We start from the raw sequence: 20,657 nt of genomic DNA on the forward strand, positions 1-20,657 counted from the left end.
CTCCTTTTGACAAATAGTTCCATATATGCACCACTTTCTGCATGAAGAAATTGTTCCTTGTCTTTTTTTAATCCCCCCCCCCAGGTGTAGAAGCTGGGAGGTCATGTTACATTTGTACAAGATATTGGTGATGCCACGGGGCAATTTGTGAGATGTGATTTCCCATGCACAATGCAGTGTTGACTATCGCTAATCAATGCTTGCCTATCCAAATGCTGGTGGATCCTGTTCCTCAGAATCATAGCTCCCTATCTTGTTTGTGCTACCATTTCTTAAATGAAGGTACAATATTAACCCCCTCCAGTCTCTGGTATCTCCTTGGATAAACATGTTGCAACTTCTGAACTTTCCACAAAAATCAAAGAAGTGCTTGGTCAGGCAGCATCCTTGGAGGGAATAGATAGGTGAGTTTTCAGGTCTGGAAGAAGGGTCTAAAAACATTATCTATCCATTCCCTCCTCGGATGCTGCCTGACCTGCAGAGACCTACATTGTGTTTTGCTCTAGATTCCACAGTTCCTTGTGTCTCTATTTTTCTCCATAACTACTTTGAGAGGAAAAGAATGGAGTACACTGATCCCAAAGTGTTCCCCTACTGACACTGACGTCATTTGCTTTTCCTCGTTTACTTGTAGGTGTTTTGTCCTCTCTAGCAGGGCTCTATATATTGTTAACTTTTCTGGACACACTTAAGAAATGCCACCTCATCCAAGTCCATTGCACTATATGGCATGCCTAGTCAATTTCAGAGAAATTAAAAATCGCCTCCCATTACAACCGTATATTCTGCTTGCTGAAAGAAAAATCTAGTTTTGTTAATTACTGCTTCATAGGCTATTCTCATATATCGGCAAAATGACAGGAAGTTTCATCATCATTGTTGTTAGTGGCACTAACTCACAGATAACTTGCACATTGAGGCCCTGTTTAGGTTTCACTAGGGCCACTTAGCAGCATTCATCCACACATAGTTTAAAGAACGGAATACTAGAGATGAGGTTGATAGCAGGGCAGTATTTTAATTGTGTGGCATCATAGACCTCTGGCAAAACTGAAATGAATGGCCATCAAAGGAGAAATGTTCTAGTGATCTGGGGCCAAAAGTTGCTATGGTGAGTGATTTACATCTAATTCTTGACACCTGAAATCATTTCCATCATCAACAAACCATAAGTTGGGCTTGAATTGGAAAAGACTATTTGCATAGATGAATAATGCTCTAGCAACCAAAGATCATAGAGCGGAGCAAGATGGTCCACTCCTGCAAAATCCAATGGACTGACGTGTAGTACAGAACGGTGCGGGACGTCCGCCATTTTAGCAAACCCGACCCGACCTCACTCGATGCCCCACTCTCAAAATACAAAGCATTTTGAGTTCCAGTTCAAATTTCTATGGAATCTGATGTGCATAATCACAATTTTAGCATCAGTGGAATATTTCCACAGTTTAGAACAATGTTTGGTTCTCCTTGTACTGGTGAAACAAGTGTTGATGTATTTGGGCACTGTTCAGTTTTATTAGTGCCACACTGAATGGGTTTTGGCCAAAAGTGCTTATTCTTAATATCTCACCCCTTACCTTTGGATACCATTAACTTCAAAGAATATATTTATTAAAGAAAACTCCACAAAACCATCTAGTTTTGTCGATTTGCTCTGAAATGGCTTTTTTATTAAAAAAACACACAATTATTTAGACCTACTGTATAGTTATTGCTCCCCATCGTCTATCATCTCAAGAAAGCTTAATGTAAATATTCTTATTCAAGGGCCACGACATGATATACTTACCACTAAATAATATGTACTGTAATGACTAACATGAACAGAGTTGCCCCCAGTGGAATGTTTTGTAAACCTAGCATAAAATATAATAAACTATTTATGATTTTTTTTAAACTCTACCATTTGTACTAATTTGTCAAATTTTAGATGAATTGCAACTGAACGGAAACCCCACCATTATAAAATGTCACATTTTTAGATAGACACAAAATGCTGGAGTAACTCAGTGGGACAGGCAGTTGAGTTACTCTAGCATTTTGTGTCTATCGTCGATTTAAACAAGCATCTGCAGTTCTTTCCATCACATATTTAGTGTGGTTTAGTTTGGAGATGTAACATGGAAACAGACCCTTTGGCCCACTGAATCCATGTCGCCTACCAATCACCCATTCTCACTAGTAGTTTAATATTAACCCACTTTCGTACACAAGGGGCAATTTAGAGGCCAATTAATTAACAAACCTGCACATCTCTAGGATGTGGAAGGAAATGGAGCGTATGCGGTCACAGGGAGAACCCAGGGCTCAGGTGCTGTGAGCCAGCAGCTCTAGGCCTGCTCCACTGTGTGTTGCCACGTAAGGCATTCTGCAGAATGTCTCATTCCCCTTAAATTCATTTGATGGTGAAAGATTATTCAAGTTTGTAATATGTTAAAATAATATTTTAAAATTCTATGTCATGTTAGTGGATTCTCCCAGATAATTTTATTCACAATCCTATCTTGTTTGCTGCAGCATCACAGGCAAATAAACTCAGATAAACACAAAAACAAATAGCACAAATAATACATTACATTTCTTAAAGAAGGAAAACTGTGCAAAGAAACCAAGTGCATTGTAGTGCAAGAGGTCATAGAAATGTACAGCATGAAGACAGGCCCTTTGGCCCAACTTACCCACAATGTCCAATATGCCCCATCTGCACCTGCCTGCATTTGGCCCATATCTCTCCAAACCCATCCCATCCATGTACCTGTCACAATGTTTCATAAACGTTGTGATAGTATCTATCTCAACTACCTCCTCTGGCAACTCATTCCATATACCTATCACCCTTTGTGTAAAAGAAAAAAGTTGCCCCTCTGATTCCTATTAAATCTCCTCCCCCCCCCCCCCCCCCCCCCTCACCTTAAACCTGTTCTCTGGTTTTTGATTCCCTTAATCTGTGCATTTACTCTATATATGCTGTAGATCATTATAGTGTTCCATAGTTAATGTAGGATTAGGATTGTGCGGATTGGTGCAAGAAACTGATAGATGTTCCTGAGCCTGGTGGTGTGGGACTTCAGGGTTCTGTACCTCCTGCGTGTTCATAGCTACCAACGGGCTGGGTGTTGGAGATCCTTGATAGATGCCATCGGCTTGAGGGCAGTGTCTCATATCAATGCTTTCTATGGTGGGATGCCTGTGATGTACGAGGTTAAGTGCACTACTCTCTGCAGCCTCTTGCATTGGAATTGCCATCCCAAACAAACTTAAGTGTTGTGAAACCGGGTAGGAAGGTTTCTGCACAAAATTTACGGTCATTTAAGGCATGCAAGATCTAAGAAGCTTTATGATGCTGTTATTATTTTCATGGTGTTATTATTATAAAGGTTCATGGTTCATTCAATTTGAAATGCAGCAATACTTTCTTAGCATAAAAATATAGCTTGAATGAAGAACAATGATATATGGGTACTTTGATCTGGACAATCATAAGACCCATAAAGTTGGTGGAATCTCATTGGTCTGTCAGCAACTCCAGAGAAGTATTTTGCTTTTTGTTCAGCAAATATGTTTTGTGTCATTTCTAATAAGATGTTATGCTGCATGTAGCTGTTAATGTGTAAGCTGGGTCAAGGTCTCCAGCTCAATTCAATACATGGATCCACAAACACACATTAATACACTCTCATGTTGGAAGGCCAGTGGCAAACCTCGAAGGACAAAGTAAAGTTTGGGCAATCAATTTTTCCATTAAAATTCTTTCATGGAGTTCATGTAAACATTGCACTGTGATAGAATGTCTGCGCAATAACTTTTATTGTACAGAGGTGCAGCAGTTATTATTGCTGCTGTACAGCTTGAGCGACTGACCTTGGTCATTGATTATGTATAATATGCACATTTTCATCATATGTACAGGTTTCTTTGAATCCCAAAGATATGCTGACAGATAAATTGGGTACAATACCCCTTGGTATATTATACTAACAAAGAAAATCAAAAGATAGTTGATGTGCGTGTATGGCAGAGAATAACACGAGTACAGAGAGATTGAGAGGAGGGATGGGACTAATTAATGTATTGGTTTATTATATTGTATGTACCAAAATATAGTAAAAAGTTTTTGTGTGTGTGTGTGTGTGTGTGTGTGTGTGTGTGTGTGTGTGTGTGTGTGTGTGCGCTATTCAATTAAATCACATAATACTATACATGGGTACAATCCAGCCATATAGAATGTCTAGAAATCCTGAGATTTATAATTGTAATAGACATTTAAGAGTGAAATAACATATTGGATGACAGTAAATCATCTTCTGGGATCAGCGCACAGTCCCAAGCTGTGGGGCCATCTTGCAGAGCTGCAACGTCAGATTTTTATTGTATTGTTCCCAGTGCATATGATAATTAACCACTTGACAGTAATTGGATTATTCTCTTGGATGACAGCATGATCTGATGGACACAATAACCTCCATCTTATACTCAATTAATTATTATGAGAATAAGATGCAATTTACTTAAATGTTAATCTTTGCAATCTATCTCGCATCCATTTTTGGAAGTGGTGTCTGCTTTTGCTCCCAGAGGAAATCAGTTTTTTCTATCTGTTTGTTCCTAGAAGATAAGTTCTTTGGTATTTGCATGTTAGCTTTTACTAATAATGTGGTTCAAGAGGACAGTTTTGGCTATGAAAAGCAGTTGTCATGGAATGAAAGTTGTCCATTGACTTTGGAGGCTCCCATTTAGTGAGGCTTAAATGCATTGATTCAAAGTATTATACAAGTCCAGTTCTATTGATAGGGGGTGCAAGTCGATCTGTAAGGATCAACTTCATCCAGGTATCATTCAGTTATTTTCATGAAAAAATGAAAGTTGACAAGTGGAGATGTTTTAGTTTTGTCATGACCCATTGGCAGAGTGTTTGTGAATTATTTAACTTTTCAAAGAAAAGATTTGCAGAGATTTGTTCTTTATCATTTCAGATCTTCATTTTTATTTTTCATAAACGCTTATGATTCCAAACAGCAAATCAGGTCTATGTTTGTGCGCTACCATTGCAGATTCCCAGTGGTGGATCTATTTTAAGCTTTTTGGTTAGTGGACATATTTCAGAAAGATTGGTCAAGCATGTTGAGGGTTGATGCAGTGGACCTGGAAGGAATGTCTGCTCTAAATTGGTGTGTAAGGGCTCCAAACGGTACCAGTTTGGTTCATTATATTGATTTATTTTGTTGACAGCATGGATTTTGATGCAGTTTGGGATGAATGCTGCCAGCATCAGGGTAAAACATTTCACCTCTGTGACAGCTGTGAGGACACTTCTGTCAGAAATAGGATGTGAGAATAGTTTAGTAGATAGCACAGCCAATAACTCAACCACCTACAGCAGAGGCTGTACTTCTATCGTCCACACTTTATTGCAAGTAACTTCAATGCTAAATAGGGATCTTCAACAACATTTGGTTGTGTACTTTTTGACCATTTTCTAATTATTATTTTCATTTTCAAACAATTATTAATGTTTGAAGACTTTTTGTTTAGGAATATGCTAGGTTAAATCAACCTCAAAATGGGGAACATTTTGTGAAATTGTATATAGATTGGTACCGATACTACTCAACGTGATTTGAATTTAGGGTTGCCAACTGTCCCGTATTAGCTGGGACATCCCGTATATTGGGCTATATTGGTTTGTCCCATATGGGACCGCCTTTGTCCCGTATTTGACTGCTACTACTTGGGTCGAGGGGACTATCGGGTTGGAGCACTCACCCACCCCACCTCACCCGTCCCGACGTAGTGCAGCCCATGGAGTGTAGCAGCAGTGCCTCACCTGTGGCCCCGTCGTTCGGCAGCCCGACCAGCTGTCTGACCTTCGGACCTTCGCTTTCCGCCCACACCACCGCCCATCCTTCCCATGGCCGATCATCGGTTCATGAGTTGGATGTCGGGTCGGAGCACGCAAAGTCCGGCGCCCGAGCCAAAACTCCTCAGCTGGGCTTTGTGTGCATTGCTGCTGATGGGCCGGGTATGAAGTGTATTCATCCCTTCTTTGGATGATCTGGAGCCATCCATGGGCTCAGTTACAGTGACCCTGCAGGGACATCTGACCTCCAGCATGTTCCGTACTTCCACCCATAATGCACATGTGTGGACTTCAGGAATGCCCTGACCCACAAGGGTTTTCTTCTAAACCATGACAAAGGTAAGTACACTTTAACCCGTTATATTTAGTGAGGAAGTCCTTTCTAATCCTTCTAATCCTAATTGGCTTGGATCTGCCTTGCACCCTGCCATCCTCCCCACCACCACCAACGCACACTCTGGTTAACTGTTGAACTCTCTGTCAATAGGTCTAATACTTTTGATCTTGATTATGTTGGGGGGGGGGGGGATGTTGATATCAAGAACTGCACATGAACTGACTCAACAGCATCGAAGTCCTGAACACCACCTCCTTCATTCCAGATGCTGTGTGCTAATTTACCTCTGATAGAAGTTGCAGTAATTGACAACACGCATGCGACTGGGTCGTTTTTATTCTTGCAGATTTCCAACGTAACTTTCTATTGTGTAAATGTATTTCAGTGATAGCTGTTGATGGCCTAGCCCTGGACGTCTGATGTATTGCTTCTCTCTTCATCATTAAAAGTAGTTTATTCACAGCACAATTACAGTTTACATTTCACAGAAAGAAAGAGGAAACACTGGAAAGATGTGGCAAATCAGGAAGCACTTACCATGAGAGTATGAGTGCTGGTATTCAGAGTCTGAATATTCCGAGTCTGAATTCTGAACATTAATAACCCATTATCTGTTATTTGCACTTTATCAGTTTATTTATTCATGTGTGTATATATTTATACAATGGTATATGGACACACTGATCTGTTGTGTAGTCAATGCCTACTATGTTCTGTTGTACTGAAGCAAAGCAAGAATTTCATTGTCCTATCAGGGACACATGACAATAAACTCTCTTGAATCTTGAGTCTGCATAAAGCTTAATTTGGCCCTGATCTAATCTGCGAAAACTAATCATATTTCAGGATCATCACTGAATGCAAAGAAAATGCATCTTTATTATGCTCCAGCCACCTTAATACAAGTTGTCTTCATTCTCATTGCCCATAACGCACTGGAATGTATGGATGTCATTTCCTCGAAGTTTACTCCAACCTTACCCTGTATTTCCAGCTTTCTCTGGACCTTCATTCCACCCATGTGCCCTCTCAACTTATTTCATAGTCTTAGAGAGTCATACAGTGCTGACCAGGCCCTGCAGCCCAACTTGTCCATGCTGACCAAAATGCCCCATCTAAGCGAGACCCATTTGCTTGCATTTGGCTCGTATCCCTTAATCTTTCCTATCCATGCACCTGTCCAAGGATCTTGTAACTACTATTATAGCACCTGCATCAACTACCTCCTCTGGCAGCTCATTCCATATATGCACCATCTGCTGAGTGAAACAGTTGTCCATCCAATCACGTTAATTCTCTTCCCCCATCACCTTAAACATCTGCCTTCTGGTTCCTGGGTAAAATACTCTGCATTCATCCTGTCTATTCCCCTCAAGGTTTTAAACAACTCCATAAGATCTCCCCTCAGTCTCCTCCACTCCTCATCTATGAAATCTGCCTCCACACCTTCTGACCTATTTTATCAACCCTATATTCTATTTCTGGCTTTTGTGTTGGCTCATATTTGGTTTGCCTCCCAAGTTATAGTCTCCTCCCCTTGATATCCGTGATAATTACCTGTCTTTAATCAACCAACCCTCAGTCTTTGCAACCCTCCCTCTAGCTTTCTTTAGCCTTCATGTCCTTCAACGTTTGCTGTTTAAATTTATTCCATTGTTTTAGTTAAGAAAACGATGAACAAGCTATTTTGGATAAGAAAGCTATATTAAGGAAAATTGGTCAGGACCTTTGACAGTGTTGCTGGAAGAGAGTACCATTTCTGTTCTATGCCAATGTCCAAAAAGCTGACCACGCTAACAGTCCAAATAATTGATGTGGTTTTCACCATTCATGTTGAATCTAAAATTCCCTAGCTCCTGTTATTGTAACATTTATGAACAGAGAGCATAACTAATGTGTAGGAAGTGGATGCAAAAGTGGGCTGACAATGAGCTTGTGTGATGGTCGGCATGGACTTGGTGGTTCAAAGGTGTAGATATTGGTTTACACCGATATTAGTAGTGTGGATACATTGTTTTAAATTGAAGATATTGGTTTACACTGAAGATGGACACAAAATACCATAGTAACTCAGCTGGACAGGCAGCATCTCTGGATAGAAGGAATGGGTGACGTTTCGGGTCGAGACCTTCTTCATACTGAAAATAAGGTTGATAGTACTTCATACTGAAGAAGGGTCTTGACACGAAATAACACCCATTCCTTCTATCCAAAGATGCTGCCTGTCCTGCTGAGTTACTCCAGTAATTTGTCTTTCTCTCTTCTGTGGTTCAAAGGGTCTAATTCCATGCTGTAACTCCAAATTAAATTCTTTGAAATCTTGTTAAAGGAACAGCTTGCTACAATATGATTTTTATATTAACAGGGTCGTCGAGGTTTGGGTTCCATCTACGTGTGGGCATCTGGTAATGGAGGCCGAAGCAGAGATCACTGCTCCTGTGACGGCTACACAAACAGCATCTACACCATTTCTATTAGTAGTACGGCGGAGAGTGGAAAGAAGCCTTGGTACTTGGAGGAATGCTCATCGACTCTCGCAACAACCTACAGCAGTGGAGAATCTTATGACAGGAAAATTGTAAGTTAAAACTTTTCTTCTCATCAAAATAAAAACTGCTGGAGGGACTCAGCAGCTCAAACAGCAACTGTGCATGGAAATAGATGGATGGTGTTTCAGGTTGGGGCGGGCCGGTGGCTGCTTTACAGCGCAGGAGGCCCGGGTTTGATCCTGACTACAGGTGCTGTCTGTACAGAGTTTGTACTATCTCCCTGTGACCACGTGGGTTTTCTCCGGGTGCTCCAGTTTCCTCCTGTACACTGACGACCCACAGGGGTTAGAGGAACTGAAATAAATTTTCATTAGGCGAGAAATAGTATTGGGTAGGCTAATGGGACTGAAGGATGATAAATCCCCTGGACCTGATGGTCTGCATCCCAGGGTCCTCAGGGAGGTGGCTCGAGAAATAGTGGACGCATTGGTGATCATTTTCCAATGTTCAATAGATTCAGGATCAGTTCCTGTGGATTGGAGGATAGCTAATGATATCCTACTTTTCAAGAAAGGAGCGAGAGAGAAAACGGGGAATTATAGACCAGTTAACCTGACTTCAGTGGTGGAAAGATGCTGGAGTCAATTATTAAAGAGGTAAGTAATAATGGGGCATTTGGATAGCAGTAAAAGGATTAGTCCAAGTCAACATGGATTTATGGAAAGGAAATCCTGCTTGATAAATCTTCTGGAATTTTTTGAGGATGTGACAAGTAAAATGGATGAAGGGGTGCCAGTGGATGTAGTGTATCTGGACTTTCAGAAAGCCTTTGATAAGGTCCCGCACGGGAGACTGGTGACTAAAATTAGAGCACATGGTATTGGGGTTAGGGTGTTGATATGGATAGAAAATTGGTTGGCAGACCGGAAGCAAAGAGTACGAGTGAACGGGTCCTTTTCAGAATGGCAGGCAGTAGCGAGTGGAGTGCCGCAAGGCTCGGTGTTGGGGCCGCAACTGTTTACCATATATATTAATGATTTGGAAGAGGGAATTAGGAGCAACACCAGCAAGTTTGCGGATGACACAAAGCTGGGTGGCAGTGTGAGCTGTGAAGAGGATGTTAGGAGGTTGCAGGGTGACCTGGACAGGTTGAGTGAGTGGGCAGATGCAGTATAATATAGATAAATATGAGGTTATCCACTTTGGCGGCAAAAACAAGGGGGCAGATTATTATCTCAATGGGATTAGGTTAGGTAAGGGGGAGGTGCAGCGAGACCTGGGCGTCCTTGTACACTGGTCACTGAAAGTTGGCTTACAGGTACAGCAGGCAGTGAAGGAAGCTAATGGAATGTTGGTGTAGAGGGGAGGTAGCTGGGTAGAAAGAAGAGCTAGTAAATAAACATTGAATTCACTAATGGCATGAGCATTTAATTCCCCAAATTCAACAAAATGCCTAACCACATTCCTTCCGTTCTACCCAGGTTGTCTCAAGCACAACTCTATTTCTACTCTCCCCACGTCTTCTGTCGCTCAGTTCCTATCCCCTCCTCCACCTGCTCATCATCAATCCTTACCCCCTCCGGGTCTCTTATTTATCTCCCCCCCCCCATTCACATCTACCCACCATCTCTCCCTCTGGTTCTACATTTTGCTCCTCGTCTTTCTTCCTTATCAGATTCCTTCACTTGCCCTTTGTTTCCTCCAGCCATTGTGACAATTTCCATCCTTCTACTCGCTTCTTTCTCCCCTCTAGTCTTGGATAAGCGTCCCGACCCAAAATATTGATTGTGCAGCAATATTGATTGTCCAGGGAAAAAGCAGGAACGGGGTACAGATGCTGCCTGACATGTCCCTCCAACATTATTTTTTTGGCCAAGATTCCAGCAGTTGCAGTTTCGTGTCTCCTTCTCATCACTTCCTCCTATCCTCCATCCTTCCTCCTTTAATAGTTCCTCAAATTGTATCATAGAGAATTGATGTTTCCTGTTTATCCACAATAATGTTGTTAATCAGCTTCAAGGCTGGAGGAGGACAGAATGGTTGGGATGAGGTTTAGCTTTCGACACCTGACCCGCACAGTGAACACATGTATACTCTGCCATTGGAAAATAAATCGTAGTTGATCTTGAAGTCCCACATTGGGTCAGGTTTGGGCACAGAGTGTGATTCTACACTAGAACTTGGAACCTGCTGGGTGGTTCAACGTCAGATGGATCTGAAATTAAAACTGAATTCTGGAAAAAATTATGCAGGTCAGGCAACATCTATCCAAAGAGATATGGAAAATGTTTCAAAGACATTGTCAGAAGCAGTAAAATGGTCTATAAGCAAAAACATTATCTCCATCTGTTTTGCCAGATGTTGCCTGATTTGCTGATAGTTTTGAGCATTATTTCGTTCAGATGTCCAGCATCTGCATTGTTTTGATCTGAGACTGACCTGGCTGGTAGTGAGATTGTCCCGGGCTTTTGATTAGGAACAGACTGCAGAGGGTAATAATTACAGGATTGTTGAGCCTGGGACAGTAGTGGGTTGGATCAAGATGCATTAATGATATATAGTTATGTTAAAAGTAATATTCTTTATTGAAATATATTGATCAATTTCTTGGAAAGGGCAGAAGTGCAATTTTTCTTTACTCCTCCCTTTGGTAGCTTTAACTGTACATGGGCAAGAAATACATGTAATGCCAGTTGATCCATATTGCCCTCCTGACTCTCACTGAATGAGATCAGGGTAAGGGAACCAAGGGATATGGGGGGAAAAGCAGGAACGGGGTACTGATTTTGGATGATCAGCTGGCTCGATGGGCCGAATGGCCTACTCCTCCACCTATTTTCTATGTTTCTATTATGTGAGAGGTTTGGAGGAACATAGGGTTTCCAAGTCTCGGGTATTCTCTTGAGATTTTCAAGAATTAAAGATTAATTTCCTGGATGGATGATGAATTGCAACATTTAAACTTTGTTTCTGCTTACCTTTTTAAAGTTTTTATTGTTGTAGAAGGTGGGAAAATAGTGGGTTTGATTGCATGGTTTTGAAGGTCTGATAACCCAGCTGACGTTTCTGCGTTATGATGCAAGCGTTGCAGAAGCTCATTGTGAAGTCCTTAGTATATTCATGCCCAGACTCCACTAACCCAATGTACACTAGCAAGTGAAAGCTTGCAACCTTCAGCGGTTGTTCATTGCCAACAAATAGTCTTCAAAGAGTACAATTTTAAAGTGACTCCGTACATTTTTTTTTTTGAATAGTCTTTCACAGAACACTTAATCAAGCCTGCTTTGGACACCAGTATGCTACCAGATTTCTTGGCTGGTGTGAATGAGAATTTTCTTGAGATGATCCCAGCAGGTTATTGTTAATGAACTTGGTCCACAAATGCTGGCTGATTTGCACATATATTGCCTGTAATTATTAGCACACATCTTTGTGGGAACTAGGCTCAGTTGTAGAGATGATAATTCAGCAACATTCACTTGCATCGCCACCCTTTCTTCACACAGTGTGAAGCCCCACAGCATGCTCTTGTTGAAATGCTGCACTGTGTGAAATCTCATCTGTGCACTGTACCTACATTTAATCTTTTTTCATGGTCACATCAGATGGGTTTTCGAAGAGCTGTGCGGTAGAGGTGTTCGGCATCTGCATTATTCTATAGATGAAGAAATCAAATTTAGTTGGGGGGGGGGGGGGTTGAGTTTGCGATCTTTGGTGAAGGCTATTGTTATAAAATTCAAAGTCTTTGTATATGTTTCCGCATACAGTCTAAATCCTTCTATAATGCTTGTTCTTTGTAAACAATTTATTCAGAATGCTGCAAAGCAGTTACTGATACTTTTCTCCTCAACTTGGTTTATTTTCAACTTCATTTAAAGGTATTGAGTCCTAACTTTGTAGATAGTCTTTCCTGGTCCTTAGCAATAGATCTTCTCTGAATCTTGCACTTTAGGGTTACTCGATGAAAGAGCAATTGGAGGCAAAAGTTCTAAATAGTTTAGTTTTGTGTCATGTGTACTGAGGTACAGTGATAAGCTTTTTTGATGCGTGTTATCCAGTCTACAGAAAGACCATAGATGATTGTGATCAAGCCGCCCACAATATATAGATACAGGATAAAGGGAATAGCATTTTCTGTAAGATACTATGGAAAAGTCCAATTAAACATAGTCCATGGTTCACCAATGTGGTAGATGGTAGGTCAGGACTGCTCTCTAGTCTCTAGTTGGTGAAAAGATGGTTCAAATGCCTGATAACAGCTGGAAAGAAACTATCCCCGGATAGATATTAAATTATTATCCCCTCCTTTGGGAGTTGTGCTGGTCAATTATAGCAACAAGCGCACTGCAGCTGCCAAGACCAGATAACTTGGCAATGAATCAGATGGAGGCTGGACCCAAGGCTTTCTGGTATAGGTGGCTAAAATGTATTTAGCTCTAACGTTGGGGTGAGGCGATTGGGTGCAGTTATATCAACCTCGACAAAATAATCCTTTCTGCCACTGAGAGGAACGCTATAGAAAGAATGGGACAAAGGAAATTGATTTATAAATTTGAACTCTGGTGCACAGCAGGTTTACATCTGAACCAGATGCTCTAATGTTTAATGATGGCTAAAGGCAGCATTATGCTGTGCACCTCCAGCATTTCCTGTATTTTGGGGGGGTTTTTGAGTCCTTTATATTCTTAACCATCCTGAATTGCTACTTTAGTGCAATTTTCTTTCTTGCTTTATATGTATTAAAATACTCTCACGAACTTTTGTGTTTCTAGACAGGATTTGATAGCAGAAACTGAACAGAGGATCACGCAACATAATGGCTTTCCATTCTGCCTACCACGTCGTTCCCAATCTTTGAAAGAGCTCCCCACTTAGTTTTACTCTCAGCTCTTTCCCATTTTTTTTGTTAGTTATATATACAATTCCCATTTAAGAATTATTACTGAAACTGTTTCCTGATCTCTTATAAAATAGTCTCCTCACCGTCCCTCCAGTTACTTATCATACATCTATATTCTTTGGTTCACAAAATTGCTGGAGGAACTCAGCGGGTGCAGCAGCATCTATGGAGCGAAGGAAATAGGCGACGTTTCGGGCCGAAACCCTTCTTCAGACTGATGGGGGGTGGGGAAAGAAAGAAGGAAAAAGGGGAAGAGGAGGAGCCCGAGGGCGGGCGGATGGGAGGGTGGGAGGAGACAGCTAGAGGGTGAAGGAAGGGGAGGGGACAGCACAGGCTAGCCAAATTGGGGGAATTCAATGTTGATGCCATAGGGGCGCAAGGACCCCAGACGGAATATGAGGTGCTGTTCCTCCAAAACCCTTTGAAGAAGGGTTTCGGCCCGAAACGTCGCCTATTTCCTTCGCTCCATAGATGCTGCTGCACCCGCTGAGTTCCTCCAGCAATTTTGTGTACCTTCGATATTCCAGCATCTGCAGTTCCCTTTTGAACACTATATTCTTTGGTTGCTATCTCCTGCAATGGATCCCTTCTATTTACATCATCAATCCATTGAAATACCTGCTATTAAAATTGCCCATAATCACCTTTGGTTTAAAAAAAGAACAAATTAAATACAAATAGTTCCATCCCTCCACATAACTGAAGCCCTGTATTCATTCTCAATTCTTGACATATTAATTTGTGCAGTTTCTTAGATGTTTCTCTCTTCCTCAAAGGGCAATGAAAGCAAAGTCCTTGACTATTTATGAGGCAGTGGTGATAGATTCTTGATTAGTAAGGAGTTACAATGTTACTGGAACAAGGTGGAAAAGTGGAATTGACATTGCAGTCTGATCAATTATGATCTTATTGACTAGCAGAGCAAGCTGCAGTTGCTGAGCAGCCCAACCCTGTTCCTGATTCACGTGTTCGTATGGGCCCGAACAAGCTTCAGTACTGAATCCAGTCATGAAATAAATTGTTACTTCTGCCTTCAGCCACAGTCATTCATTTCAGCAATGCAGATTATTAACTAGCTTCGTATTTAAAATATACACTTAAAAGAAAATGCCAGAATTTGTGTGCCGTGATGTTTTCCTTCTAATTATCAGTATTTTCTGGGGAGTATTCAGCAACAAGCCATCAAATGATGCCAACTTACTAATACTTGGCATAGATTTGCATAGAACCAAAATACGGCAGATAGTGGAAATCTTAGAATAAAACTGAAAATGGTGGAAATATTTGGGTCGAGTTGTATGGAGAAGGACAGGGTGGGGGAGGAATAATGTTTAAGACAATGGCCTAACTGTGAACTCTGACCCTGGATAGCAGGCATTGTCTTGCAAGTGGCAACACAGCGTGTCGACTCTCTGTGTGTTAGTCCCAGAAAAAGATCTACTGTCATCCAATACAATCGCTCCACTCTTTTAAATCAGGATTCCATTTGAAAATCGTATTCATTTTTATAGCTGTACTAACAATATTTTCTTAAAACTATATTCTGCTCTCTGGTATTTTTCTCTGCTCTGGTTGTATTATATGATTCAATTGGATAACAAACAGTTTGTCATGTATTTCAACACTAGTTGAGAATCTTCTCTGAGTTTAATTGCTAAAATTATTCCATGCATTTCAGTTTTATAATTTTTCCCACCTCTTAATTTCTCCCATCTCTTCGTGGTTTGGTTCTCAACTGTGTGTAATAGTATTTCCTTTAAATATTTTTTAAAGGAAATAAAATTAATTAGCAATGCAGACAAAGCCATCCAAACTTGTGTACGTCCCAATTGGATCAGAATTCATTCAAATTGCATCACATAGAATCAGGTAATAGAATGCAGCACAGAAGCAGGTCCTTCAGTCCACTACATCCATATTGAATATCGAGAAGCTCTTTATATTAATCCCATTTATCAGCACTTGGTCTGTAGTTTTAGTGCCTTGCTAATTCATGTATTTGGCTGGATGCTACTTGAATGTTGTGAGAGCACCCCACCTTCTAAGACAATGTATTCCAGATTCCAGCCAAACTCTTGAATGGAAAGGGTCCTTCAACAGATCTCTTGCCCCTTATCCTAATCCCTTGTCTTTTAGTTTTGGATATCACTAGCCGGAAAGGTTTCCTAACATCTATCTTATCTATGCCGCTCATAACTTTAAACGTCTATGTCGGGACACCCTTGGCCGCCTGTGCTCCATGAAAAACAATTTTCATCGCAAGACTTTTCACCTAGAGAGTTGTGAATCTGTGGAATTCTCTGCCACAGAAGACAGTGGAGGCCAATTCACTGGATGTTTGCAAGAGAGAGTTAGATACAGCTCTTGGAGCTAACGGAATCGAGGTGGTATGGGGAGAAAGCAGAAACTGGGTACTGATTTAGGATGATCAGCAATGATCATATTGAATGGCGGTGCTGGCTCGAATGGCCGACCACCTATTTTCTTTGTTTCTATGTAAACCCGGTCTATCCAGCTTCTCAGGAATGATGAATCTCTTTCTTGTTTCAGATCACCACTGACCTCAGGCAGCGATGTACGGATAGCCACACAGGAACCTCTGCCTCAGCACCGATGGCTGCAGGAATCATCGCGCTGGCACTGGAAGCAAAGTAAGCTCCAATTTGTTGGACAATGACCTGCGATAAATACTCCCTCTGCGACCCTAATGAATACTGACAAGCTCAGCCCATTTGTCTTAATTGGATAAATTTTAAATACCTATATCTAAATCATTCTCACGAGATGGGTTGCGTCATGTCTAAACTGTTTTTATAAACTAGATTCTGAATGGTATTGGCTGATTGCGAAGATATCTTCATTTTGCATGGGTATATTCATTTTGGTCACCACTGTCCAAATATACAAAATGTTAGCTGAAGAAAAAGCCCAATAAGGACATGCCTGGCACAACTTTTAAGCTTTCATGTTAATGAAGGATACTCTTAGGATGCTGGTGCGTATGTTAGTGAATCAATTTTGCTCTTGCAATTTGGTTATTTACCAAACAGGACTAGTAGTAGTGAATTTGCTGGGCATCAGTCCAATCAGAAGGTAAACGGGGCCAAATTTTCTAAATGGACTCTATCGAAGATAGACACAAAATGCTGGAGAAACGCAGCGGGTGAGGCAGCATCTATGGAGAGAAGGTATTGGCGACGTTTCAGGTTGAGACCCTGAAGTCTGGACCCGAAACATCGGCAATTTCTTCTCTCCATAGATGCTGCCTCACCCGCAGAGTTTCTCCAGCATTTTGTATCTGCCCACCATATATACAAAATGATAATTTATAGTTGAATGTTTTGTAGTATTCAAGAGCCTGAAACTTCTTGGGAAGAAGTTGTTCTTGAACCTGTAGGTCATGGTTTTCAGACTCTTATATAACTTCTTCCCAATATTAGGAAGGAGATGAGAGTGTGGTCAGGGAGGTGTGGATCCCCAATAACACTGTAGATCTCTTTAGATGGTGGGGAGGGCAGTACCCACGTTGGACCGCGTGGTGTCCACAAATTGTAATCTCCTTCATTCCTGGGCATTTGAATTGCTGAACCAGTCTGTGATGTAACCAGTCAATATGCCCTCTACCCCATACCAAGAAAGTTTTTGTTAACATACCGAATCTCAATCTTCTAAGGAAGTAGAGGCTGAGATTAGTTCTTGACATTTTTATTCCAACTGTGCATTTGACCTTGTTCGTAATGACTCTTGCTGTTGTAAATTTATATTTTACAATGCAGCTGCTCCCATCTAAACACAGCTGGAAACCACAAACCCATCCACCCAACATACTATTTGGTGTTATTGAAGATTTTTTTCACAGTCATAGTTCATCATGTTAACTTTTTCTAGCAAAAGCTATAATTTCCTTAAGGGCCTGTCCCACTTTCACGACCTAATTCACGACCTCTGCCGAGTTTGCCCTTGACTCGTACTCGCAGCATGGTCATAGTATGTCGTAGGTAGGTCGAAGCAGGCCGTAATGCTAGCCGTAGGAACTCGTGGCATCAAGTAGGTCGGGGCATTTTTCTAGCCAGATGAAAAATGTCCACAAGTAAAAAAGGTCGTGAATTAAGTCGTGAAAGTGGGACAGGCCCTTAACAAAGCCAACAAGATGCAAAATACACGGTGTGTAGATTTGAAATAGCCTAATGTGTTCGCACTCGTGTTGACAGTCTATCTTAGCTGAATGCTTACTGGCGTCATTCACTGGAAGGTTTGTGTTCCTATTTTCCTAGCTAAAAAAAATGAAATGTGAATCGCAACAAATGGATGCTTTAAGTTAGTTATTTTAGTTAAATGATTATGAGTACATCTTTTATGAGTACAGCTCTTTTTCTACCCAACCCTTTATTTCCCAAACTGTGTTGTAACTTGTACTTTGGAATGCATTAGTAATTGTAGCTTTTCATTTGTGAAAGTAATGTAGAATATCATGTATGCTCAGCTCATCAAGTTATGACTAATGATATCAGCCTATCCTGGCTGCATTCAAATACTTTTTTTTTAAGTAAGAAAGGCAGGTGTAAAACAAAAATCCACATATACTTGGCATGCGGGCATTATTAAATAGTGGCTGATTGGAGATTGAAGATATTGTTCAGTAGCTTGAAGTGCATGATTGCAACAATGTGGCCTTATTTCTAGACTTGCTTTCTCCAATTTTATGCAGCACTCGAATTTATTTGTTTAAAAAAAATTATATTTTGATACGTTTCAAAAGAAATTTTGTTAAATCTCAATTATTATTTGATTGATTGTACCCATTAGGGATGCTACTTTTCATTGGGTATCTGGTTATTTAGTCACTCCTAATGTATCGAAGGCACATAGATATTTGGTAATGCTGCCTGGATTAGAGGGTACTAGCTGCAAGGTGAGGTTAGACAAACTTGGATAGTTAATGAATGCTGCAGTAACTCAGCGGGTCGGGCAACATCTCACAAACTTGGATTGTTTTCTCTAGAGCATTGGAACCTGAGGGAAGACATGACTGAAGTGCATAAAATGATGAGAGGGCATAGACAGGGTAGACAGTTGGAACCATTTTCCAATGCAACCTATCTGAGTTTTTGGTGAATATAGATGCATTACCTCATGTCCATCTGCTTATGTTTTTAAATCTGTTGATTCTATCTATCCCAACTGCCCACACAAATTCATGTGGTGTAGCCCAATTCATGACCTGTCGATGGAACATTTACTCCTTTTTCTTATTCGGTTTCTCAGCATTTAACACATTTTCCAGTAAATTTAACAAATTATGTCAAATTCCATGAGCTTTATCTTGGATTAACAGTCTCTTGTGATACATTATACTCTTATGACTTTATGATTTCTAATCATGCCTGTCAAATCAGCTGACAAGCATAAATTCTACAATTCAACTTCTAAGGTATTTCATCATGCCCTCTCTTTATTTATTAACCCCTTCATCTTAATATATTAATAAATTGGAAATAGACTATTCATTGCCTCATCAGAACTTGACGCGATTCCCAATGAGTTTGGTTTGAGGTAAACGTGTTTAATGTCATACAATAGCTTGTTGATAATATCTACTCCTACAGTTTATGATTATTTCAGTAAACCAAGGCCAATGCCTAATGAGAATTTATACTTTTATGGAAAGTGATATTGCTCGTAAATAAAATAATACAGAAGATGGTCTATTCAAATTAAACAGGTGAGGAAATGGGGGACAAACCTCCACAGCCAACTTTGTTCCTAAGTCTATGGCGATCTTTGTATTATGTGCTTTCGTGGTGAAAGATTTAATGGATCAGATCCTCAACAGAAAGGAATATTGTTAACCAAGCTGCTTGAGCATTTTATTTTTGTTGCTCAGTAATAAGAGTGGTTATTGTCATCGAGATAGCTGTGAAATAGCTTTCCATTAAATTGGTGGGCTTCAAAAAATGACTTTCACAAAAGTGTTTTATTTGTCAATAAACAGCCCAAAAGTGGTTTTATTCATCAATACGCAGTCCAAAGGTGTTTTATATTTGTCAATAAACTGCCGAACAGTGTTTTCTTAGTCAATAAGCAGCCTAAAAGAGATTTTTTTAAATCGATAAGCAGCCCAATCTATTTTAAGATGAATTTAACTGGCAATGAATATAGCTGATAATAACAAAGGTCCCAGTAGGGCAATTGTGAGCTTTCCTTCTCAATTGAATTTAAAGCGTCAGTTTAGTTAAGATTATAAGTAATTGGAGCAACAGGGGTTTCATTATTCGTGTCTCTGAAATTGTTCTTGAATGCTGCCTTTTAAGTGAAGAAAGTAGGTTGTGTAATAGACCTGAATTAGTGAAAGTATTGAGGACTACATTTTGATTTGGTGTTTTGAGGTCAGACTAAATATTGAAGGTGTGTTTAAAATTGGAATAATTTTTTTTTTCAGCTCCAACCTAAATTGGAGAGATGTGCAACACATTATTGTCAAGACATCACGCTCTGGCCATCTGAATGCTCCAGATTGGAAGACCAATGGTGCAGGGTATAGAGGTACATGGCATGTGGATTTTTCCCCAACTGTTTAAGAACTTCACACAGTTAAAGTAAAATGGCCCATTTTAACAAAATGAATTGTTTCCTTTGCCCATGCAAAGCTTCAAATTATACTATTGTTCATCTTGAGGTGCCATGCAGGGATACCTCTTTAGTTACAAGCAGTAAGCATAAGCTTCCATTTGTGGCTTGAGATTACATAAAATGCACTGCTCTTATTGCTGTCACATTAAATTAGATCAGTAGCGATTGAAATATGGGTCCCTTTATTTCCTTTGCAAAACAAATACTTTGTTACATGGAGATGATACAAATTTTGCCTTCGAATAACTTCCTACATTCCATTATAGTGAACACATTGGACTAGTGGCAGCTGCAAATTACACAATTGGCCTGATTCGGCTGCATGGGATTTGGAATTTTCTCGATAAAGTAGAAATCATGCTCAAATTGTTGGAGGGACCATTACCAGCTGCGCTGCCTTCGGCCAGCAGTTGTTATAAATTTGAGCAATATGGCAGTGGT

At 40.4% G+C, this 20,657-nt stretch overlaps 1 protein-coding gene across 5 annotated transcripts in view; it reads left to right on the forward strand.

Annotated features, from left to right (window-relative positions):
* The window catches only part of pcsk5 (proprotein convertase subtilisin/kexin type 5), a 270,823-nt gene that overhangs the window by 112,485 nt on the left and 137,681 nt on the right, over window positions 1–20,657 (forward strand). For all 5 annotated transcript variants that reach the window (XM_033017565.1, XM_033017566.1, XM_033017568.1 and 2 more), the window contains exons 8-10: window positions 8,563–8,775; window positions 16,137–16,237; window positions 20,026–20,129. In XM_033017565.1, coding sequence (XP_032873456.1) covers window positions 8,563–8,775; window positions 16,137–16,237; window positions 20,026–20,129 — 418 coding nt within the window. The remainder of the gene's footprint in view (window positions 1–8,562; window positions 8,776–16,136; window positions 16,238–20,025; window positions 20,130–20,657) is intronic.

This window comes from Amblyraja radiata, chromosome 3 (genome assembly GCF_010909765.2).
Source record: "Amblyraja radiata isolate CabotCenter1 chromosome 3, sAmbRad1.1.pri, whole genome shotgun sequence".
NCBI lineage: Eukaryota > Metazoa > Chordata > Chondrichthyes > Rajiformes > Rajidae > Amblyraja > Amblyraja radiata.